The sequence below is a fragment of the Dipodomys merriami genome, unplaced genomic scaffold, assembly GCF_024711535.1.
Source record: "Dipodomys merriami isolate MVZ:Mamm:240054 unplaced genomic scaffold, mDipMer1.0.p SCAF_2, whole genome shotgun sequence".
NCBI lineage: Eukaryota > Metazoa > Chordata > Mammalia > Rodentia > Heteromyidae > Dipodomys > Dipodomys merriami.
The window spans coordinates 44,059,739-44,086,104 of record NW_027203381.1 but is presented as its reverse complement, the minus strand read 5'-3'; the positions used below and the strand labels follow the sequence as shown (position 1 = coordinate 44,086,104).

General features: G+C 39.2%; 1 protein-coding gene across 1 annotated transcript in view; it reads left to right on the top strand.

Annotated features, from left to right (window-relative positions):
• Positions 1-26,366, top strand: part of Myom1 (myomesin 1) — a 131,081-nt gene that overhangs the window by 45,083 nt on the left and 59,632 nt on the right. Inside the window, exons 10-17 of the mRNA XM_070029493.1 lie at positions 518-679; positions 7,193-7,334; positions 10,690-10,889; positions 13,706-13,762; positions 16,597-16,721; positions 17,672-17,855; positions 19,598-19,772; positions 23,104-23,225. Of these exons, the coding sequence (XP_069885594.1) occupies positions 518-679; positions 7,193-7,334; positions 10,690-10,889; positions 13,706-13,762; positions 16,597-16,721; positions 17,672-17,855; positions 19,598-19,772; positions 23,104-23,225 (1,167 nt within the window). The remainder of the gene's footprint in view (positions 1-517; positions 680-7,192; positions 7,335-10,689; positions 10,890-13,705; positions 13,763-16,596; positions 16,722-17,671; positions 17,856-19,597; positions 19,773-23,103; positions 23,226-26,366) is intronic.

The window sequence follows — 26,366 nt, the reverse complement described above, 5'->3', positions numbered from 1 at the left end:
CCTGTATATAAACATAAAATACATGTATAAAATAAACTTAAAAATGATAAATTACAATGAAGTTGGTCAAAATATAAATTTTGATGACCAAATAAATAAATTTACAGAAAAATAAGCCAGAACTTTATAATCCAGATATCAAATTAGTATTATTTATTGCACATAAACATATAGCACCAAAATATTATTCTTTATGGCTTATATGACCCCTGTTACATTTTATAAATAATAAAATATTTTAAATGAAAATGCCTCTTTTCTAAAGTTTTTGAACAAAGAGCTTTGCAATTTAATTTTGTAGTTGGCCCTAAAAATCATATATCTGTCCTGGAATATCTAGTTTCTTTTTAGAATTTTTGCTAATATAGGTATTACAGAATATTTGAAAGCTCTAGAGACTTCCTCTAACTTTAAATATATCAAAGGAGGAAAAAAGAGGGAGTCCAATGAAAAGAAGGCCAAAAGAGGAGAGTAATAGAAGGGGAAATCCATTAATTTTCTTCCTTTTTATTTCTAGGGGCACCTGTTTCTCCGTCAAAATGGGTGCAAATATATTGGAGTGGAGATCGGGCAACACTGACATTTTCTCATCTCAACAAAGAAGATGAAGGCCTTTATACCATCCGTGTTCGAATGGGAGAATACTATGAGCAATACAGCGCTTATGTCTTTGTTCGAGGTAAGACCCAGCACAAAGTAGAACTCCCAACCATGCTGCAAACAGAAGCCAAATCAGGCTACCCAGTTACATATTTTTAAATGATAAAGAGCCATTTGAAAATTCTTCCAAATTACCTGAACTTATCATATTAATTTCTAGTGGAAATTACACCTAGTGTAAAAAGTGATACTGGAAGGCACCAACCCAAAAATAACTGTGTTGGCCTCATGGATACAAGGACTTTCCTTATCTTCAGTGAGCTACTAGTTCAGTTGTCTACATGTGTTTGAGTGGACACACTAATTCTAATACCATGAAAACCCATCTTAGTTTTTGGCAGCTTCTACAAAAGAAGATACATTATTTGGGGACTTGCTGTTTAATATGCATTTCAGGAAGCAAATTTATTATTTCATTATTGACTCCTTCTTTGTTGCTTTGGTTTTAGTGAACAGGAATACCACAAATGTTTTCAGCCAGCCAGAGTGTGTTCTGTGTTCTTTTATGTAATGATCCTTCAGGTGACCTTCAGAGGAGACACAGGAGAGGTGCAGAAAAAGAAAATGTCTTACACTCACTGGTCTAGAAAGAGGAGGCTCAGAGAGCCACATGGGAGATAGCACCTAGCTGGTCAGAAGGAAGAACCAGCAGAACAAACAGAAGCAAGCTTAGGTCATGGCCTTACCTGGAGTGTCCGCAGGGAGGGTGACGTAGGACACTATCCTGAGTTGTCACAGATGTTTGTGCAAAAAAAGAGTTAGGATTGCCGGGCGCTGGTGGCTCACACCTGTAATCCTAGCTACTCAGGAGGCTGAGATCTGAGGATCGCGGTTCAAAGCCAGCCCGGGCAGGAGAGACTGTGAGACTCCTATCTCCATTAAACCACCAGAAAACCGGAAGTGGCGCTATAGCTCAAGTGGTAGAGTGCTTGCTTTGAGCTGAAGAGCTGAAGGACAGCACCAGGCCTAGAGTTCAAGCCCCATGACCGACCAAAAAAAAAAAAAAAAAAAAGAGTTAGGATTCTCTTCAGCTTCCTAATGTTAACATCCAGAAGCTGAGACTCAAAAGTTTAAGAAGTACAATAACTTAGCTGGGCTTGGTGGTGTAGTGTGGTATGGTCTAGCACAAAAAAACTTCTGTAATTTGCCAAAAGGCTATCCAGGAGACCTAGGATATAGGTCTTTTGAACTCTTAGCTAGGATTTTAATTGGGGCACAGGCAAAGCTGCTGAAATGAAGCAATGTTTATTTTGTCTCTTCTGTCTATCAGTATAGAAATAGAGGCTGGATCACCTGGTATGTTTCATGGTCATCTAATGTCCTAGGTCCCATTACTTCCCTGTGTCCCATGGTACCATCCTGGGTTCCCCTCCCAGTACCCTGGGAGGGGAAAGAAAATGGAAAGAAGAAGCAATGTTGCTCACCTCACTTCTGCTTGTGAACACTGGGCACATGAGCATCCCTTGACAAAGATGTCTGGTCTCTAGTTGGTCAGTGTACTTCCTGCGAATGCTCTGGGGTTCTAATGCTAAGAGGAAATAGAAGAATGACCACTGGAGACATTTATTGATCAACACCATGTATGTTGAACAATAACAAATGACCACGGAATTCTGCAATGGGCCAGAACTGATAAAGATACCTGAATACCTATTATATCTGAAAAATGTGGCAGACTATCTCTGCCACAAGAGCATGATGGACAAAGTCATGTGCCAGCCTTCTGCAAAAATTTTAGTGAAAATTAACTTGCTGGAACTTGTCAGTCTATTTAGCCAAACCACCTGGATAAGCCTGGCTAGAAAGGGACTGAATCAGCAAAGAAGTCTTTAGTTTTGGGTTCAGTTGTTTTATCTGAGCCAGAAAACATGTCTAGTTATTCCAAAAAATGTATGCTTTGGTCATTCTATTGTGGAACTTTCTGGAAAGCCTAGCATGGCCTTCAGTTCCTTTGTACTCCTCATCCCCATACACAGTATTGTGCCTCTCTGTGAGCATTAGGAAGACTTCATATGACTAACTACAGAAGGCAGAAAGAAGGGTTTCAAAATGTACAATTCATACTTAAGCCAGTTTTAAAAAAATATTGTAAAGATACTGTACAGAGGGGTTACAGTTACATGAGTAAGGTAATGAGTACATTTCCTATTGAGCATTTTACCCCTCATTTGTTTTCCCCTACTATTCTTCCCCTCCCTAAGTTTTTAAAATCCACTAATTACAGAAATGGATTCTAACATAGACAAATTGATGTGAGAGGTTGAAAATCTAAACGGAAATAAAAGAAATGGCAAGACAATTTCAACAATCACACTGTGAGTTAAAGCATCATTTATAAGCTAAATTTAAAATAGGTTCTGTATAGTATTCAATACAAAGAAGTGCCTTTTTTTGTCTGTTCATTTAGCTAGATTGCTTCTGGTCTGGTTCTTAAGGATACTGCTGCTATCACCACTAATGTTCATATTTTAGGTATTTAAAAAACTTTCCTATTGAGGGTTGGGAAGGTGGCTCAGTGGTAGAGTGCTTGCCTTGCAAGCCAGAGGCTCTGGGTTCGATTCCTCAGCACCACATAAGCAAAAAGCGGGAAGTGGCGCTGTGGCTCAAGTGGTAGAGTGCTAGTCTTGAGCTGAAGAGCTGAGGGACAGCACCCAGGCCCAGAGTTCAGGCCTCATGACCAGACCCAAAAAAAAAAAAAAAAGAAATGTCCTCATTACGTGTGCACTGTATCCCCTCTGTACCTCACCTTTCCAAAAAAGTTCAATTAAAATTAAAAAAAAAAAACCTTTCCTATTGAGGTATAATTTATATCCCATTAGATTCATCATGTTAAATGTCCACTTCAATATTTTCTAGCCTATTTATATAGTTGTGTAACCATCATCCATCATTCACTTTTGGAATATTTCCACAGCCCCTAATATCATATCTGTCTTTCACTTTTATGCCCAGTTTAGCCTCCAGCAGCCACTAATGTGCTTTCTGTCTATACAGAGTTCCTTTCTGGACATTTTTGAGTACATTGTGGTCTTCTGTGCCTGCATTCTTTCACTTAGAAGATTGTGAGGTTCATTCATGTTACAAGACATATTTGGTAGTTTGTTCATTTTTGTTGCTGCATAGTACTCATTGTAGAGATAAGTCTTGTTTTCTCTATTCATTCCAGAGTTGACAGTCAACTAGATTGTTAGCACTCTGATTTTCAGGGTGATCCTATTATCCGCAATTATGTTCATAACTTGGGTCTATATTTTCATTTTTCTTCAGTATGCACTATAAGTAAAGTTCAAGCCCCAGGACTAGCAGCAAAAATAATTTGTATCTAGTGAACTACATAAGGCCACTTTGATGTTTTAAAAAACCTTTTTTGCTGCTCTGAAAATAGTTTCTGCACAGAATGATCAGTTTATAAAGTACCATATGTCTGCAGAAACACATTGTAGAGCAACTCACATTTAGCATATATAATGTGTTCATTGTGAAAATATAGATGCTATAAGTAAGCAAAAAAATAAATGAAAAAGCCATCCATAAGCCTCCATCAGAGATATCTAATGTTATTATTGATCCTCACTGTATCATTGCTAACATTGGATAGGATAGAGAAGGATACCTCTTCTTCTTCTTCTTCTTCTTCTTCTTCTTCTTCTTCTTCTTCTTCTTCTTCTTCTTCTTCTTCTTCTTCTTCTTCTTCTTCTTCTTCCTCCTCCTCCTCCTCCTCCTCCTCCTCCTCCTCCTCCTCCTCCTCCTCCTCCTCCTCCTTCTTCTTCTTCTTCCTCTTCCTCTTCTCCTCCTCCTCTTGCTCTTCCTCTTCTCCTCCTCCTCTTGCTCTTCCTCCTCCTCCTTATTATTCTTCTTGCTCTCTCTTTTGCTCTCTCTCCCTCCCTTCCTCTTTCTTCTCTCTCTCACACACATCCATACATGCATGCACATGCACACACATATATAGCATGAAATCATAAGGCCATGGGGGATAGGATAGAAATGTCATGAAAGGCGAATTTCAAATTACAAAAAAATAGTACATGAAGAAATTTCACCAGTAATCAAAGCAATAGAAATTGGAATAAGAGAATGTTTTTATCTGCCATACCAGAAATTAACAGGTGCAGAAGAGGACCAACTCCTGACTGGGTACTGTGGAGTGGCGATGCATAGAAGCTGCTAGAAGCCAAATACTGTTATGTAGTGCTTCACAGTCGTGCCCTTGTCATTTAAAGTCTATTTTCCTTCCTTTGCTATATTGTACCTTCATAAGAGAAAGAATAGCCTTTTTTTTTTTTGGCTTTTGTGTTTAGCACTTAGAAGGGTGGATAGATAGGATAGATAAATGGACACCTGAGTGAAAGATTGCCAAGCACACTCTATAAATGGCATATTGCAAACCATGATGCAGAAATGCTGGAATGTGGCTCCGTGGATGTCTGATATCTACCAGGCCCTTGCTACAGCCTGTCTCTGTTATTATACATGAATGCAAGAGTGAACTAAATGGGTGGGGGGAGGGGGGAGGCTGGGAAGGGAGGTGAAGGGTAAACAAAGGAGGAGGCTGGTAAGAAATGTATGCATTATCCTGCCCATGTAATTGTAGCCCCTCTGTACAGTATGTTCTCAAATAAAATAAAATAAAATTAAAAAAAAAAGAGTGAACTAAATTCTGCACCATCAATGCAAGAGTTGCAGATTGTCATGTTACTGACTGTTAACAAAAAGAATATGGCTAGTAGTTGTAAGCTGTTTCCCTGGAGGCTGAGTGACTTTGTAGCAGTACCAGTTCTACCACTTAGGCAGCTCTGTTCTACTCACACCGTCCACTCTCCCCTGTCAAGTCAAAGCCTGGAAGGAAAGAAGTATCTCTTCATGAAAATGTTGGTTTCCTTAAAGGGATTCTGCATTCAATTCCAGGCACAATGATTTAGTTACTGTCTCAATTAGCAAGTCTGCAGGCCACATTGGCCCAGAAATACTTTCCGTGTTGGCTTATGGAGCATGAAGCAAAACGTTCAAAGTCCAAGTAACTTAAATCTTTACGGGTAATGCAAATGCATTAAATTCAGAAATATGTCCATGTTTCTGCCTCAATATCCAATGTCTTAGTAACTCATGAGTGTTACAGAAGTATAAATAATAGTAAAAGATTGTCCAGTCAAGAAAAGTGTTTTCCCTTGGGTAAGTGTCTCCTATACATCTTAGCCTGTCTTCCTTCTAACTCTGTTTATAAAAGGGTTGGTCAAACACCAAGACGAACTGGAAATTGTAGAGCCCTTCCCCAGAGACCCTGCCTCTTGTCTTAATCAGTCTCACTTAAAAGGTTGCAAGTGAACATTTGATTCCCCTTTCTCTCCTCCTCCTCGTTGAATCTGGAGTACCACATTATTAGAGAATCTCATTGCATGAACTGTCTTTTGTTTCTAGTATCATACTGGGCTTTCACTAAATTCATATATACAAGCCTCAAATGTGGATAGTATAAATTCTTTTTCCAGCTATCTTTGGTTTAGGAGCAATTGTTTGGTGTGCTAGTGAGTTTCTCTAATACTATGATTAAAAGATTTGTTTTGATTCATGGTTTCTGGGGTTTCGGTCCACATTAGGCTGGTTCTGTGTGTGATTCATAGTTTCTGAGGTTTCAGTCCACATTAGGCTGGTTCTGTGTTTCTGGGGCTTTTGTGAGGCAGAACATCATGGCAGAGGAATGAGGACAGAGCAAAGCTCTTCAACTCATGGTAGCCAGGAAGCAGAGAACTATGACACCACGCTATGACAAGGCAGAGCCTTCAAAGCACAACCCCAACCTACTTTCACCAGTCAGACCCCCACCTTCCACACCCTGCTTCCACCACCTCTCAACAGTCTATCAGTTTCTGAATTCATCAGTGGATTAAACCATTGGTCAGAGCCCTCAAGTTCTAACCATCTCTAGAAACATCCTCACAGACATACCCAGAAGTGTACTTTACTAGTCTCCTGAGTCTCTCTCAATCTTGATCAAGTTGACAATCAATATCTACCACTGCATGGAGTTAAAACCAATATTTTCCTATCTCCTTCAAAATGGTAATATTCAGTGTAACATGGGTACAGCTCCTTGACTCTTATTCTCCTAAGTATGTGACAGAAGGGGCTATTTATCACATTTGGAGTCTCATTCTCTTGGGACTTCTAATAGTTTATTAGCAACATTGCACAGTCCACATCTAAACATGGACTTTCTGACATAAGATGACTTGTCTAATAGTAAATTTCTGAGATCTCCCTATTAATTTTCTTTTGTAATGTTTTGGACAGCAAGGGCCATGAAGCAAAGGTCACAGGATCTTTTCAGAGCATTTTCCATTTTCTAACAGTGTTCTTCCCCACTGATGCTGAAAGGCATACCTGGTTATGTTGGTGAACACATGAGATTTGAAACTTTCTCCATTGGGACAAAGATGCAGCCACTGTGGTGGCATGGTGAGAGTGTGTGCACTGTGGCCTCATCCTGCCAAGCCGGCAGGATGGAGGGGATAATGGGATACTTCTGTTTCCATAGATGCTGATGCAGAGATTGAAGGAGCCCCTGCTGCACCCCTGGATGTGATGTGCTTGGATGCCAACAAGGATTACATCATCATCTCTTGGAAGCAGCCAGCTGTAGATGGAGGGAGCCCTATTCTTGGATATTTTATTGATAAGTTAGTTCTCAGCATAACTTCATTTATATTTCTTTGGCTATATAAGTGCATGTATTTTGTTCCTTCCTTTTTTCCTTCCTTCCTTTTTTCCTTCCTTCCTTCCTTCCTTTCTCTCTCTCTCTCTCTCTCTCTCTCTCTCTCTCTCTCTCTCTCTCTCTCTCTCTCTCTTTCTCTCTCTCTCTCTCTCTCTCTCCTGATATACATACACATAAGACACATTCATATCTATATTTACATGTTCCTAGTTATCAAACTTCCTGTTTGCCTTAACTTCAAAGATAAATTAGAATTTGATTAACTCAGGACTCTAACTTGGTAAAGAATGCTATAAATTTGCAGATCTAATCTGACACTTTAGAAATGAAATAGTTGATATTCAATATATTCAATGTCATAGTCCTAGTATGTCAGTAATTTTAAAATATTGGCTACAGAAATATGAATGAATTTTTATTTACATTACTGAGTGTGGTTTCAAGTTATACAAGTTATATAAAAGATAATGACAAAAATCCATAGCATTAAACTATCCTCTTACCTATAAGTCCTTGTTGTTTGCAGGCACTAGTATTTATACTAACCAGGTGTTACACATTAATTATCCAGTGAGTTTGGACAAAAGAGACAACAAGTTTAGACTATTACCTAAATTTATTGTTTTCTGTCTTTATTTCTTTTCAAATAGCTATCTTTTTTTTTTCTTTATCAGTAGTGGGGCTTGAACTCTGGGCCTGGGCGCTATCCCTCAGCTCTTCAGCTCAAGGCTAGCCTTCTACCACTTGAGCCACAACGCCACTTTCAGTTTTCTGGTGGTTTATTGGAGATAAACCATGGACTTTCCTGCCTGGGCTAGCTTTGAACTGCAATCCTCAGATCTCAGCCTCCTGAGTAGCTAGGATTACAAACGTGAGCCACCAGCACCAGGCTTCAAATAGCTATTCTATTTCTCATTTTATTTATTTTTATTGAGGAAGATAATAAGTGTAACTGTTAAGCTTCATATATAACAATATGTAAATGTATACCCATTGACTCCAGTGATGGAAACATTGTTTACTAATGATGAGTCATGAAGATTCACATAGTTTCTTTTTCTTAACTTCAATTCAGCTTTATTAACATTGTTGTTGTTATTATTGCTGATACTAGGGTTTGAACTCAAAGCTTCTCACTAGACAGATGCTCTGCTGCTGAATCATGCCTTCATCCCTCTTTGGCACTGGTTATTTATTTTTCCAGTCCTGGGGTTTGAACTCAGGACCTGAGCACTGTCCCTGGGCTCCTTTTGCTCAAGGCTAGCATTCTGCCACTTGAGCCTCAGAGCTACTTCTGGATTTTCTGTGATTAGTTGGAGACAAGAGTCCCATGGTCTTTCCTGCCTGGGCTGGTTTTGAACAGTGATCTTCAGATCTCAGTCTTGAGTAGCCAGGATTACAGGCATGAGCCACTGGTACCCGGTGATACTGGTTATTTTTATGATAGGGTCTTGCTTCCTGCCCAGGTGTATGCATGAATTGCAATCCACCTATTTTAGGCTTCCCATAGTATCCGGGATAGATGACAGGTATACATACCAAGTCCAGTTTTTTTGCATTGCAATGGAGTCTCATGAACTTGTCTGCCTAGACTGCCTGGAACCTCGGTTCTTAGTCTTTCTTGCAGCTTGGATGACAGGCATACCTCACTGCACCCAGCACTTGTTTGAGAAGGGGTCTTTCATATATGCTGAACTGGCCTCTAACAGCAATCTTCTGATTATAAGCATGAGCCACAGGCATCTGGCAGTTTCTACTTTATTATCTGTGGCAAATTTCCAAGGGATCTACAAACTTTGATCGATGAAGGGACAATCAATAAGTACATTTTGTTCTCCTCTTGCCTTGGTCATGATGAAAATAACCACTTTGTGTCTCATATTAATCCAGCATTTGCTACAAGGGTGGTACTGCTCTGAAAACTCCATATATTTACCACTAACCATCCTGAAGACAGTGTTACTAGTTAAGTAAGAAGGGAAGTAGCTGAGCCAAGACCACATACTAGTGAGGGAACACCTACTTGCCATAAGTAGTAAGTAGCAGAATTAGGGTTCAAACATTACCCTGGCGGTCAGTTAGTGCTCTTCTGCTCCAATATGCTGTAGAAGTTTCCATCATAGTACTCTACCTTTCTTTCTGTCCATAAAAGGGGTGAAAAACAGTCTCTTGTATCACTGGGCCCCTTGATGGTGCCTTGCTCAGGAAAGAGGGAAAGTCCTGGAAGAATCTCTGGAGATGCTCTCAGCTCCCTTCCAAGGCACACTCATAGCAATGTGAGAGTCTACAAAGGAAAGATTTAGGGAGAACGGATGGGAGACAGGGATTGAAGCTACATTTGATATCAATTTATGTAATGTTGAAGAAAATGTCCATGTTTATATCGGAGAATTAAAGTAATGGTAAAGAACTGAAGACACTCTTCTCTCCCCCACCCCCAAGTAATTCATACTGCTCTTGGCACCACACTCCCATGAAAATCATTTACTACTGCATTTTGAACATACAACCACATTGGGGCAAATATTATGAAAGTACAATATCCTACTTGTAAGAAATGAGGAGGTACTTAGTCCAAATGCTTCACAGTTCAAGCACTTGTTGAAACTTTAAAGTTCTGTTGATTAGGCCAAAGCACGATATGAACAATCATAATTTGTCTCCTGAAGCTTGCCCTTCATTCCTGAGTACCAACTACTGCTGAGGCACTCAATTAGAATCAGCTTCCAAGTGCCTAGTTGTCCTCTGGGAATCCCCCTTCCATTCATGAATCCCATCTTGTAAATAAACAAGCATATTTCAATAAGCTCCTTGCCCTCCCCCCGCCACAGAATATAATGACTGTCCATTAAGTAACTATGGTGAGTTATTTTCCAAACTACAGTGCAAAATACGTGTATTTTTGACATAATGACTAAAGAAGACAAAAATATTCACCAGTGGTAGAAGAGAAGGCATCTGCCTAGAGATGTTGGAGAAGAGATCCTCCCCCTGCAGGTGTCTCATATAAAGGTTAAGCATCTTTAACAAACATAGTCATAACATAACCTTTTATGGACAGGGGCTGCTTCTCTTTCCAGACTCCTTGGCTTAGCACACAGGTCTCTCCGTTGCCTGCTTTCACATACAGGAAAGATTGAAGTCTTTTTTCTTCTGGTTAAATAAGACATTGCCTCGGAGTGAATTTAGTAGCAAGCCAAGCCTGAGTTATGTATTTAATACAAGGAAGATCTGAAGCCATTGACTGGGTTTGTGCTTGAGAATTACATACTTCTTGTAATTCATTTTTGTGAGTGATAATCTTTCTTTCCCTTCCTCAGGTGTGAGGTTGGCACAGATTGCTGGTCTCAGTGCAATGACACACCTGTGAAGTTTGCTCGATTTCCAGTCACTGGATTGATAGAAGGTCGTTCATACATATTCCGAGTTCGAGCTGTGAATGAAACTGGAATAGGCCTACCATCTCGAGTCTCTGAGCCTGTGGCTGCTCTGGACCCATCTGAGAAAGCTAGACTTAAAAGTAAGCATTTTCATTTTTCAGGGTCTTCTTAAACCTATTTATAATAATAACAATAACAACAACAACAACAACAACAACTGATGCAGGCTTTATTGTAAAGTTATCTCTATCCCTACCAGTAGAGGGAGACAAGAATAAAAAATTTATTTATTTATTTATTTATATTTAAGTAGTTGCACAAAGTGGTTTCCATTTAAAATGTCAGTTTGTAAGTACAATGCATTTTTATCAATGTCACTTTTTCCATGGTTCTCCCTCATTTTTCCCAACCCCACCCATCCCCTTAAGTTACCTGGGTCCATTTTCACATACACACTAAGTTTTATGACAGCACTCACTCTCCTTTCCTCCCTCTGTCTTCTCACCCTCCTCTTGATCTCACCTACAAGAAATCTTTTTTTTTTTTGGTCTATCATGGGGCTTGAACTCTGGGCCTGGGCTCTGTCCCTCAGCTCTTCAGCTCACGAAGAACATTTCACCACTTGAACCACGGCACCACTTCCAGTTTTCTGGTGGTTAATTGGAGATAAGAGTCTCACAGACTTTCCTGCCCAGGCTGGCTTTGAGCCGCAATTCTTAGATCTCAACCTCATGAGTAGCTAGATTACAGGCATGAGCCACGTACCTGTAAGAAATCCATTTTTCAGCAGAAAGTTCTAGACGGGAGAAGCCCCAAAACAAAACAAAAAAAATGTATGGGTTATTTTTTGGGGGGAGGGGGTTGTTATTGCTGGTTTTTTTTTTTACCTATGTATTGTCTCGGGAGCTTTATTTTATATTTATTCCATTTGTTAAAATGTTGTTCAGAAAAGTTTGTCTTGTTAAGCTGGATTCTAGGCAATATGTGTGGAATGAAATAGCTTGGAGAACACTGGCATTTATACATTATTAGTACATTCCAGATGGCGTGGGGTGAATTTCTTTTTCTTTTTTTAATATAATTTTATTGTTATTGTTAAGATCTTGTACCAAGCGATTACCATTTCATAAGTCAGGTAATGAGTACGTTTCTTTTTTGGACAATGTCACCACTTCCTTCACTTTTCTTCAATTTTCCCCTCCAGTCCCTGCCTACAAGTTTCATAGGTTATTTTACATATTGTATATAATGAATAGCATTATTGCATTTGTTCATTCTTCCTCCCTCCCTTTCTGTGCCCCACCTTTGTCATCTAAAGCAAAAACAAACAACACAACAAAAACAAACAAACCATGTTTTGAAGTGAATTTCTTAACCTCAAAGTCCTCTCCTAGTGCATTAACATCTTAATAATTTGAGTTTCTCTATATTGATGGAAATGTGTATTTACATAATTTATATATACTCTAAATTTGAGTTTCCACATTAGCAGTATTAAATCTTTTCATCTATTTTAGTTTCTTAAGCCCTAATGTCAAAATCATAGCTGAGACCTATAGGATTGAGGCTTGAAGCCAGCCTAAGCAGAAAAGTCTGTGAGACTCCATCTTCAAATTAACCAGCCAAAAGCTGGGCTGGAGGCCTGACTCAAGTGGTAAAGTGCCAACCATGTAAAAGAAAGCTGAGCAAGTTTGAGAACTTGAGTTCAAGTACCAGTACCAGCACAGATATGCACATACAAAATAGTACATGAATTATACCTACCTCCCTTGGTCTCATAGGAACCCATGTGACAGCCCCAATCGCAGGGACCACAAAATGGCATTAGAAGAATTGTTGGATAATAACATTTCACTCTGTACCAGAATTTTCAGTTTCATCCCTCCTGATGTTTTAGGCCAATAATTCTTTGCTAGGGAGAGGGGTTGCCGTACGGACACTGGATGACTAGCTATATTCTTTCCCTATACCTACTAAATGCCAGTGATCATTCCTGAGTTGTGATGATCAAAATTGTCTTCAGGCACTGCCAACACACTTTGCAGAGGATTCCAAGTTATGCCAAATTCATAGTGTCATTTTTTCATGTCAATTACATGTACTATCATCACAAAAACTGAAGCAAAATAGTGTTACCTTTTTCTTGCATCCATGTCTAATTAGGCTCCTTGATTTTTCTCCAGTCCACTTCCACCATCCATTGAATGTCTCTCCCTCTTATCTAAATTTGCCGGTTCTGCCTCATCCTTTCCTCTACTCCTCTTTTAATAATTACAACCAGAATAAGATCGTCTAATTTGGGAATAAGTCATTTTCTCTCTCACCTTGCTGTTGTTGCACAAACTGATGACAAGCTCTTGATTAAAGCAGGAGGTGAACCATTCTTTTTCTGATGTTTATGGGGGTCCCAGAATGCCTTAGTTAAATAGGACACTCATGTAACTCTATGCCTTCTCTTCCATTGTCCTCTCTCCAGATCTAAGCTGGTTTCCTTTGTTAGGTAATACTCTTCAAAATGTAGTGGGGGAACTTGCTTTCATTAAGCTCTAATGTCTAACCATCACTCTCTCTCCTCATTCATCTTCATTAAGACAGAGATACAATTGTTCTAAAAGTATTTTTTCCAAACAGAGGCAGCCTCTTAGGAAGGATCAGAAAGTGTCCCAGCTTTGGGAGATTTCTATTGATCATTGAACCAGGAGATATTATTTACCTAGATTTTGTAAGTACTGTTCCAGAAAAGTCAGTTCATTCAGTCCAGGCGAATTCTACATTCTGACAGATCATGGGTGAGGCCCTGTCACTCACAGACTACTTCATTCATATTTGACAATGATATACTAGTGAAATACCTTAGTCTACAAACTCATCTATAACTAATCTAGTCTACTTATCAACAGATCAATTAAAAACACATCTGGGAATGTTTGTGATTTTTATACTTTTTTCTGTTCAGGTCGCCCTTCAGCACCCTGGACTGGACAGATCATTGTCACTGAAGAGGAACCTACAGGTAAATATTCTGGTTGTTAATGTTTTACAATACAGCTTAGGCTTGTTGCAGAGGGTAGAATAATTATTACTTATGATATTTTGGAAAGTATGTACTAAGGCACCTGGAAATGACATCATCTATTACGTTTAATTTATCAGAGAATACAGGCCAGAGGTGCTAAGGTCTGATCTTAGAGCCTTGTACATGCTAAGCATACATTATACTGCTGAATAAAACCTCCAGGTGCTGGAAAATTGTACTTCATTTTTAAAGCTTTAATAATACGTGTCATTACAATAAACTAAACATATATAAAACGTACAATTTGATAAATTGTAGGCATCCATGAAGCCATTGCTGTGATCAAAATGATGAATATAATCATTGCCCCCAAAATTTTCTCAAGTCCCATTGTAATTACTACCCTCTCTCCTACCTCCACACCACCACCAATCTATTTTCTGTAGCCATAGTTTGCATTGTCCATGATGTTGGCCAAATGGAACTATACCCATAAGTGGTTGCTTTCACTCAGCATAATCATCTACAGATTTATCCATGTTGATGCATATATCATGTCATTCTAATTCACCCAGCCATTCATTGTTTTTATTTTATTTTATTGTAAAGATGCTGTATAGAGAGGTTCCATTCACTGTTTAATTAATAGCTTCTCTGAGCATTTTTAAGTGTGTGGAGTTACATGCTTTGACTTCTCTTGGGTAAATACTTAGAAGTTGAATGAAGAGGCTATATAATAGGAGTATAGTTTTCAAAGGCAGTGCTAATTCTTTTCCAAAATGATTGTACCATTTCACATTCCCACTAGCACTCTGAGAAAGTTCCAATTGCTCCACATTATCACTAGTACCTGATCAATAATTTTTATTTTAGCTGTTCTTAGGTGGGTCCACAATGCTATTTCTTGGTGATTTTGATTTGCATTTCCCAAATAACATTGAGCACCATTTCAGGTGCTTATTTACTAGTTCAGGGTCATTTGATATCTTTGTCAAATCTAAATATTTTCCTATATCTTTTTTTTCTGGAAGTATTATAGTATTAACTCTTGCATTTTAATCAATGATCTATTTCAAATTACTTCTTTTATAAATGTGGCCATCCAATTATGTTGGCAACTGTCCATTGAAAAGAATGCCCCTAACCCATTGAATTTGCCTTGACACCATTGTCAAAATCAGTTGCCCACACACATAGCTATGGATCTATTTCTGGAATCTTTCATTGGTCAATTTAACTTTCTCTATGTCAGTACCACTCTGCTTTGACTATAGTAACTTTTATTATCTTCATTTTTGTCATATATATGCTTTATGGTTTTAAAATCAGGAAATATAAGCTCTTGAAAGTTGTTTTCACTATTTTGTCTTTTTATTTCCACATAAAATTTTATTTTAAATCAGCTTGACAAATTCTATACAATGCAAGGATTTCAATTGAGATTCTGCTGAATCTAAGCTGACATTTTAACAAATTGAATCCTTCAATTTGTGAACCAAGCACTTACCATCTTTCACTTATCTGATTTGAACAGTTTCAATGAAAGCCCTATACTTTTTGTGTCCAATTTATCTGTAAATAGTTCATGTTTTTAGGATATTTTACATTGTGTTATGGACAGTTCCAATAACTTGTGTTCACAACTGAATTTTTTTTTTTTTGCCAGTCGTGGGGCCTGAATTCTGGGCCTGGGCGCTGTCCCCCAGCTCTTCATCTGTAGACCAGTGCTCTACCACCTGAGTCTCAGCCCCACTTCCAGCTTTTGCTGATTATATGGTGCTGAGGAATCGAACCGAGGGCCTTATGCATGCAAGGCAAGCGCTCTACCGCTGAGCCACCTTCCCAGCCCTCACAACTGAATTTTTAACAAAGTTGATCTTACTAAGCATGGAAAGGGTCTGAAACTACATCAGTGTCAGAGGTCAAGGTTAAGTTAGTGACTCAAAGTAAGAGACAAAGATAGAAATATAAACACCACTGAAAATAGAAAGATACTCCAAAGAAGCCAGGAGAGGATACTGCATGTGCCAGTGCCAATAAAGGAAATGACCACTATCTGCTTTATCCATTTCCCTAAGAAGATGGAACAAAATCTTAAGATAGAGCCAGAGTGCCATTATTCCCATATGTCTCATCGTCCGTGACCCCAAGACCAACCCCACCATCATGGCACACCCTGGATCTCCCTGTTCTCTTCTTTCTGTCCTTCAGCACTTGAGCGCTCACTGCTCTGTGTTGTTAACTTCCCTTTTTCACCTAAATGAGTCAAAGGCAAAACCAAGCTTGGCTTGCTGCATATATTTTCAATGGCATTTGAATAATTCCCTGACTGTTTTTTCTTGATTTTTAATTTTTTGTATGGTTTTTATGGTAACAATACTGTACAGAGGGGTTACAGTTACATGAGGAAGGTAATGAGTACATTTCCTATCGAGCATTGTTGCCTCTTCCTTTGTTTTCCCCTACCATTCCTTCCCTCCCACCTCCACAACTACATCGTCCCCCACCCCAGGTTGTAAAGTTCGTTTTCAACATAGTGTTTTCTACATCTCATTGTCACAATGGGTCAATCTGTATCCCTATTTAAGCATGTTGTTTTTCCCCTTCCCCTCCCTGAATTAGAGAAGTGTATATACAAGATCCAGGGCACCGAAGACTGTATGAACGAATGATTAATTGATGTCTAAGAAAGAAAATTAGAGACAAGATGCTTTTTATATCTAGAGCCATAACTAACTATTTCTCCATGAAGTGAGAAGCATCTTGTAGCTCACTGAGTGTCCTGGACTAAACTGAATGTGCACAACTCAGCTCTCCTTGTTGTTTTCCAGAGGGAATTGTTCCTGGTCCCCCCACAGACCTCTCTGTCACTGAGGCCACTCGGAGCTATGTAGTGCTAAGCTGGAAGCCTCCAGGCCAACGTGGCCATGAAGGCATTATGTACTTTGTGGAAAAGGTAAGACCTCAACATTACATCATGCCATTTCCAAAAGCTTTCTTTAGAAAGAAATAAACAATAAAATGCATCCTCTCTTCCACATTCAATCTGTACATTTTCTACGAAGCTCTGGGTTTGTGAAAATAATATTTAAAATTTATACTTATTTGTTGTATCTTCCAAATATTAGCCTCAAACAAAATATAACTAAAGTAGCATCCTACACTCCCTCCCCCTTAAAAAATACAAGGCAATAATAGAGTGATAGATAAATGTTGACTCCCTGGTGCATTTAGCATCTTCCACCCCACTGCATCTCTCTGAAATGCTCCACAGGAAGGAGTTCTAAATTACCTCACTGACAGTAATTATGGCCTTTCCTATATAAAGACACTAACAACCCTTTGGAAGCATTTTCTTCCGATAACTCACTGTTGGCTTCTGTTGACTATTCCCACTCTGGGAATAATCCAACTCTTGATTTCTCCATTCAAGTCTGTAATGTGAATCTGTGATTAAAAGTTTCCATATTCCCCCAGCAGTCCGCCGATCTGGACGAGGAAGGTAGAAAAAGATAGTAGGAGCATAGCACTGAGACTCACAGAGGGCATATATAGGCCACACTCCCAGATCACCCGGATGCTGAGGCACCAGAGATGCAGAACGCATCCAGAGAACTGTGCGCAGTTACAGAACTGTACAATGTTCTGAGCTGAGCTGCAACTATTTCTGTTGGACCACTGCTGATGTGTAGTCTCATCCCCAGAAGGTCTGTGCACCCTGCAGGGCGGTGTGTATCAAACAATACAGACCCATGTTTGATGGAGAGAATCTTGGAGAACGTCGAGCGCCCCTACTGTCTCCTCATCTCCTTCTGTACTCCCAAATGGGTGGCAGTCCGTGGGCAGGTACATGAGTCCGTCCTGGCACTTGTGGGTTCTCAGTGGCTGTCGCTGTTCTTGCTGCAGTGTGACGCAGGGACAGAAAACTGGCAGCGAGTGAACACAGAGCTCCCCGTAAAGTCTCCTCGTTTTGCTCTGTTCGACCTGGCTGAAGGAAAATCCTACTGCTTTCGTGTCCGCTGTTCTAATTCAGCGGGAGTTGGTGAACCGTCAGAGCCAACGGAAGTGACCGTGGTAGGGGACAAACTTGGTAAGTGTTAACTTACCAAATGTGAACTATGAACTTTGCATCAGGAGAAATGTTGGCTCCTTGTATGCAGGCATGGAAACATTACAATGTAACTAATGTATGCTAAAAAAAAAAAACTCTTAAAAAAAGCATACAGTGAACTCATAATACTCAACGTACATACATGCAAATGGAACTAGGACTCGGGATGGGTGGGATTGCCATAGATGGGGAGGGAGAAAGATGGATGGGTGACGCTGATTAAAATGCATTGCATGTACAAATTGACATGTTGACTTGAAACTCCTTGGCACAACTATCCAAGGATAATTTTTATTAAGCACAGTAAGCCAGATCCAAAGAAACGTAGGCTGCATGGTTTCCCTAATTTGTGGTAACTAGAATGTGCCTATAAACCTACAAGAAAACACACTGGATGGTTAAAAAATAATACACTAGGATATGATGAATTATACAGGTCTCTAGACATTCACATAGTGAGACCAGAGGAGGATATTCATAGGAGCAGAACACAAAGGCTCAATAGCTAAGTGCATATGATCATATAAAATAATATTTAACGAAAAGGAAACAAGATTTTTTGGTGTTGTTGTTGTTGCTATTTTTGTTGTCTTTTACTTTTGTTTGTTAGTTTATTTGTCTTTAGGAGTGTAAGGGAGGACACCTAAAAGGTGGAACAGCCAGGGACCAGTGGTTCATACCTGTCATCTGAGCTACTCAGGAGTCTGAGATCTGAGGATCACAGTTCTAAGCCAGCCTGGGCAGAGAAGTCCTGCTGAGACTTTTATCTTGGAGGCTCAGGGACAGTGCTCAGGCCCTGAGTTCAAGCCCCTCAACCAACAAAAAAAATGGAACAAAGTGTGAACAAATAGGACAGTGGTACTCACTGGACACTATGTGGAAAATTAACTATATATCTTGTGGGTGGGGACAGAAGGGAAAAACTGGGAGAGAGGGAGGGAGGGGGAAACGTGGTTCAAAAGAAATGTACTCAGAACCTAACTCATGTAATTATAACCTCTCTGTATATCACCTCTATAATAATAAAATATGTATTTTTAAAAAGATAATTTTTTAAATGATTAAACAATTGAAAAATCTGAATAAAATTCCAAGGCAGGAATCAAATTATATATATTATAAAGATGTATAGATTATAGATTATATGTGTATATCTACATATATACATACATATAATAAGAAGTAGAAAATGGTGGCATACTTATTTTACATATATAATTAGTGACTGTGGTCGCCCTATATATTAAATAAAAATTGATTATTTTTACTTATAAAAAGTAACCTTCCAACTGGGCGTTGGTGGCTCACACTTATAATCCTAGCTACTCAGGAGGCTGAAATCTGAGGATTGTGCTTCAGATTCAGTCCATGAGACTCTTATCTCCAATTAACCACAAGAAAACCAGAGTGGTACTGTGGCTTAAAGTGGTAGAGCGCTAGCCTTGAGCTGAAGAGCTCAGGGCAGCACCTAGGTCCAGAGTTCAGGCCCCACCACCGAAACTTCCCCAGAAATTTTAACAGCTAGTATGTTGTTTTTGGATATTTAGTTTATGTTTCCCAGATAACATTGTGAAACTTTTCTGTTATGACAAGTTCATTATGAGTTAAAGCATCTGTATGTTTTTATTTGTGTAAAATTTCTATGCATAACTGTTCAAGTATGATGAACATGAGTTACTTGAACCTCTCTGAGTCTGATCACCATTTTCTTCTCCACTCAGATATTCCCAAGGCTCCTGGCAAAATCATCCCGAGTCGAAACACTGATACTTCAGTGGTGGTTTCGTGGGAGGAGTCCAAAGACGTCACTGAACTGGTTGGGTACTACATTGAGTCCAGTGTAGTTGGCTCTGGAAAGTGGGAGCCTTGTAACAACAACCCAGTAAAGGGTTCACGGTGAGCAAGTGGGGTGACCTTGAGCCACCACAGCACGGAAAGGCAGCACAGACATCCAATGGAAGGACATTGAACAAAATTAAAAAGCCAGGTGCCAGTGGTTCAAACTTGTAATCCTAGCTACTCAGGAAGCTGAGCTGTGGAAGATTATGGTTCAAAGCCAGCCCAAGTAGAAAAGCCAAGAGACTCCATCTCCAAAATAATCGTCAAAAATGCTAGACTGCAGACATGGCTCAAATGGTAGGATCTGGGCCTAGCAAGCACAAGGCCCTACATTCAAACCTCAGCACCACTCCAAAATAAAAAAAATACATATATATTATTCCCATGAATTTAAAACTGAATGTGTCTGATGTAATACAGTTCAGGGGAAAAAAGATTTATTTGGGAGGTGAAACTCTTAGAAATATATAAGGCAGCTGTTCCAAGAGCTCATTATGTAAGTTCTTTCTCTTTTATAAGTGCTTTACATTTTATAAGGTTCTTTGCCTTTGTGCTACTCCTTCCCCCTTTTAGAAATACATAATGCCCACTGTTCAAAGAGCTCATTTTATCAGATTTTTCTAATGTGGTTAGTGCTTCCTTTTTTACCCTTATGTTCTAGACTTTTCATTCACTCACTTGTATATTTTTGTGCCAGTTCTGGGGCTTGAACTTGGCATTGTGCTCTAACTCAGCTTTTTTTCATTCACAGATGGTGCTCTAACATTTGAACCACACCTCTAGCTTAGCTCTTTGCTAGTTTATTGGACATGTGAGTCTCAGGTTTGTCTGTCCAGGCTGCCTTCAAACCATGATCTTCAGATCTCAGCCTCTTGAGTAGCTAGGATTACAAGTGTGAGCTTTTCTAATCTTTAGCATACAATGTGGTACTAGATTCCAAGGGTCTAATAAACACTACAGGAATAAGCTCAAACACAAACACCCTGGTATTTCAAATAACCAGAAAACAAAATATCAATATTTTGCAGGTTCTGAACATGGTTAAAACTAGTGCTATGCAGAAAGAAAAAACAAAAAACAAAAAAAAATTCAAACAGCTGCTTGCTGGTGGCTCACACCTGTAATCCTAACAGTTCATGAGTCTGATATCTGAGGATTTGAAGCTAGCCTGGACAAGGAAGTCCATGAAGCTTTTTATCTCCAATTAACCACCAAAAAGCTGGAAGTGGAGCTGTGGCTCAAGTGGTAGAGCACTTGGACAAAAATAGCTCAAGGAGCCAGGCGCCGGTGGCTCACGCCTGTAATCCTAGCTACTCAGGAGGCTGAGATCTGAGGATCGCGGTTCAAAGCCAGCCCGGGCAGGAGAAACCGTGAGACTCCTATCTCCAATAAACCACCAGAAAACCGGAAGTGGCGCTGTAGCTCAAGTGGTAGAGCGCTCGCCTTGAGCTGAAGAGCTGAGGGACAGCGTCCAGGCCCAGAGTTCAATCCCCACGACCGACAAAAAAAAAAAAAAAAAAAAAAAAAAAATAGCTCAAGGACAGAGTCCAGGCCCTGAATTCCAGCCCCAGAATTGACATAGGAAAAAAAAAAAAAAAACAAAAAGAAAAAGAAAAAAGAAAAAACAAAACAAAACCACCCAAACAAGAACATTGAGATACTTTGCAATTTGTTTGTATCTGCTTTCAATGTGGGGAGGGTTATTTTGTTCTTTTACTATTATCTCAACCAGCTTTACAAACTGATGGTGAATTCTGTTTCACCCATCTGTCCTATCCTACCATTTAGGATGAGTCTAAATAGGGAGTTCCTCCCAGAAATGGTCAGATTAGCAGTTTTGTTGAGCAGCCTCTAGCTCGGGCCTCTTTGAAGGTCATAGACTCCCATGGGGTGAGTTGGTTCTTCACAGTTCATCAGAGAATAGAGGCAACAGATTAAGAGAAGATGGTATATCTTGCAAGAGATTTGTTTCTTGCAATAAAATGTCTGTTTGTACCCTTCACCCCAGCATTTTTCCTGAAGCTATTTAGAAGGGTTCACCAAGAGAGGCAGCTTCTGCCTTTCCACAAGTAAGCAAGAGGTGGTGGAAGGCACCTGCTATTTATTCATCTCCATATCCACACAGCCCAATCCAGTCTCCAACACTAAAGTGCTCAATAAATACTCAAGCTGACCCTGAAGTCAGAAAGTTATGGCTTACTTTATTAAATATTTGAATACACTAATAGCTATAGTGTCATTAACAGACCTGCTGTTTCTCCAGGTCCTAGCTCTTGCCACAGATTTAAATTTTCCAGTGATTCACAAAACAGTTATTTATAGTCACAGTATCTGTTAGAGTGAGGTTGTGTTCTGTGTAAAGCCCCAGCGGATTCACACTTCACAACTGGATCTGTAGACCTGATACTAGAAAACATTTTTTTCACTGTATTTTTGGATTCTAATGCAATTTCTCAAATAATGTATCTTCCATGGCACGGAGGGAGTCAATGATTTAATCTGTGTGACAGGGACCTGCCAGTGAGTTACAGTTATAAATACATACCTGAAGTGCCTTAATGGTACTATTAATGCCACCTATTATTTACTAAGTATCTCATATGTCAGATCTTGTGGAAATATTTCGTATATTTTATGGCTAATCTTTGCATGAGAATTAGCTCTTTTTACCCCCATCATATCAATGAACATTCAGGCAAACCCCAGAATGCCTCATTTTACTGACAGTTATTTTTTTTTAATTGTTTTGATTACTGGGTGCCTGTGGCTCACACTTGTAATCCTAGCTACTCAGGAGACTGAGTTTTGAAGCCAGCCCAAGATGGGGAAAAATCCACGAGTCTCTTATTTCCAACTAACCACTTTTAAAAAAGAAAGAAAAGGAAAGAAAAAAATGAAACAAAATTGAAAGTGGAGCTATGGCCCAAGTAGTAGAGCACCAACTTTGAGCAGAAAAGCTTAGAGGCAAAACTGGACAGTGGCTCATGGCTAAAATCGTAACTCCTCAAGAGGCTGAGATCTGAGGTAAGAACATCTGTGAAACTCTTATCTCCTATAAATTATCAAAAAGTGGTAGAGTGCTTTAAAAAAATCTTAGTGACAATGACTAGGCCCTGAGTTCAAGTCCTGAGGTCAAGGCCCAGGATCGGCACCACAAAGAAAAAATGCTAAAAGGCAGTACTCGGGCTTTGAGTTCAAGTTCTAGTAATGGCATACAAAAATTTAGCTTGATTGTCTTCTTGTCTAAACTGTATGTTACCTAGATCTCTATATCTCCTTTCTTGTGGAAAATGAACTTTTTTCTAAATCAAATCATTCAATTAAACAAGCACTTAGTTCCTCTAACTTTTCTCCTAGAAAGTCTTTTGAGTAGTTCTTTCTTTTTTAGATTTACTTGTCATGGACTGGCTACTGGTCAGAATTATATTTTCCGGGTCAGAGCAGTTAATGCAGCTGGACTTAGTGAATATTCCCAGGATTCAGAAGCCATTGAAGTCAAAGCTGCTATTGGTAAGTTCTTTGTGTAAATAGTTTCTGGGAGGAAATAATGAAAAAAAAACCTAAGTTCACATTGTTTTCAGAAGTAGTTTACGGCTTCTCATACAGCTCCATGATACCATGCTGGCAAGATCATCTTCTCTGACTTTAGATGACATCTAACCTTCCATAGCTGTCATTTTGCAGGTCTTCATCCACTTATCTAGCCTCCTTACACCTGTAGCTTTTCCTCAAGTTTCTTCAGAAACTCCTCACTGTGTGAAATCCACCCCTAACTCCATGCTCATCCTGGGACTCCTGAGGGCCATTCTGATTCCATGACATGGTATATCATTTATAACTCCAACCATCTTGCACCTAAAATGACTTCATCTATGACAGAGCTCGGTTTCTTTTCACTAACCGCAGACTAACACGCTTCTTACAAAGGCCTCTATCGTCTATGTAAGGCATGTGTGGCCACTTAATCATGTGTCCTCTCTGCTTGCAAAGTAACCAACAGAAAAAAAGCCAGTAATAAAGTAATTATATGTATGCATTCGATGTACCTCCCAATCTCAGATAAAGTAGGGAAGAGATCCAGATAGTTCAGAGGAGCAAAAATAAAATCTATGATATGCTAATATGAAGGCTTGGGCTAAGGGTGTAGCTCAGTGGTAGAATACATGCTTAAGATGCACCAAAGCTCAAGTCTGAGTCTCAGTATGACCAGATTTTTTAAAAAAATTGTTTAGTGTTGATTGTCTTCAGCTAGCATCCCATATTACTTTCTAATATTACTTATAATAAGGACAATAGCGACATGTTTCTTAGAGGTTGGGAGGTACAGATCATTTCTGTTGTCTTGAATGTAATTTTTATAAAATCATAATCTTTCATATTATGTCTCTTGTGTACTTTATAGTCCTTTGTTGTGTTCTGCTAAATAGTGGGCCTTATATCTCTCAAGAAATGTCTGAGATTTATTTTTTCTTACATAAACTAAAAATACTTTGGATTCTAAAAATAGAAATGGTACCCAGGCTGTCTGTGGTGTTTTTTTTTATTTTAATTTCTTTTTTTCCCCAGAATATTAAGACATTGAAGTGTTTCCTTGTATAAATTATGTGAAATGTATGCTTTCCTTATTCTTGTAAATCCAAGTGATTTCTGTGAGGCCAAGATTGGTTTTGTAAAGTCCTAATGCTTTTCTGTGTGTTCTGTTCCCTAAGAGCAATGTATGTTGTGTCAGGGCTCATGGCGTTTCTGTTGTCTGGTGATTGTAGGGGGAGGAGTATCTCCAGATGTGTGCCCTCCACTGATCGATGTTCCTGGTCGACTAACAGACTCCAGGGGGGCTGTGCATGGAGCCTCCCTGCCAACATTGCAGAAAGATGCTTTGCTCAGTAGCAAACCTAATACACCTTCACCCGGTAGCCTTTCCAGTCTGGGCCACCCAGAAGTGAGTAAAGTAAGTGAAACAGTTCAGGAAGAGCTCACCCCATCACCACAAGAGGCAGCTACTAAGGGGCAAAGTAAGTCTGACTCCCTGAAAAAGAAGAAGGACCTCGTAGGTGAGAACTGCGAATGTCAAGCTATTCCATCTGTCTCCATCATGTCTTCATCTCTCATTGTCTGGATCACATTCCTCATCTGTGTGCTCTCATCAGTGCTAATTCTGAATTTTATGTTTTCAGCCAGTTATTCAAAATACTTCTGTCTAATGAGTTGTAAAAGACATTATATGTAGGTTGGGTTTTATGCAGTTGTTTCTTGGGCTTGAGGTTGATAAAATGATTAGAGAAATTGGGTTCTAGAGGTTTCTTTGGTTTGTAAAGAAGATACATCATTGGTTTATTTGGCTAAAAGACTTAGACATGAGGCAGGAGAACTTGACAACCATAACTTCTGTAGAGACCCTTTGAAATGCTCCTGTTCTGCCCATGTAGAGAAAAAGTATGTTGCCAAGGAACAACACTGTACATATTAGTTACTGAACTTCACTGCCAATCATCAGATTTCATCTGATCAATCACAGTAATCCATATCACCACCTCTTACTTGCCAAGACAAGTTTAGCAGGGAATTATAACAACTAAGAGCAGTATCCAGAGAAATGAGATCCACATTCCCAGAAGTGATTTGTAAGAGTACTTATCAATAAGCTAAAAATGATCTGATTAGGGTGTTAGATGTTTGTGACTTACACATCCCAGACAAGCTTTTTCTTATCAAGTAAAAATACTGATGATTTAAACATTTCCTATCTCTACCATACCTCCAACTTCTGTAACCTCCTCTGTATTTTTTGAACTTTTATCTCTTCAACTTAGGATAAATTGGATAGTCACCTGACAATTTGTAGTCACAATGGTATGAAATAGAAATGGAATAAGCGAAAGTTGTTTTTGTTGTTGCTGGGGGTTTTTGGTACCATCTTGGGACTTGAACTCGGGGAGTAGGCACTGTCCCTGAGCATTTATTTATTTGTTTGTTTGTTTATTATGACTCAAGGCTAGCACTCTACCACTGGAGTCATAGCTCCACTTCCAGCTTTTTGGCAGTTTATTGGAGATACAGGCTTTCCTGCACAAGCTGCTTCAAACCAGGATCCTCAGATTTCTGGAACAGCTAGGATTACAAGTTTGAGCCACCATACTCAACAAGATTTTTTTTTAAGACAAAAAAGTGAAGGGTGAGCAGGATAGAAACAACTGTTTTGGATTTAAAAATTTTTAAGAGCTACCTTTTATGTTTTGGAGATATTTCATCATTCTGAGAACCTTTTTAAAATAAGAATGAACTGGGAGAGACCAAAGGAAGGTGTGACATTGTCCAAAAATAAATGTACTTATGACTTGACTTATGAAATGGTAACCCCTCTATAAATCACCTTTATAATGTCAATAAAAAAATTTAAGGGCCAAAAGAAGAATTGAAGCCAAGATCCTCTGACTCCAAGATCTATGTTCTTTCCCCTAAACTACAACTAACTATAGCACAAAGTAAGATGAAAGAAATAGATTAAAAATAGAACAGAATGTACTCCCTGAGGAATTTAGGGAAAGGAGCTCTTCCAGGTAGAGGAAGAAAGTCATAGAGAAGGGGGTATAAATTTAGCCTTATAGACAAAGTTGGCATCCTCAAAGCCAGGGAGAGAAATGTGTTTGTTGT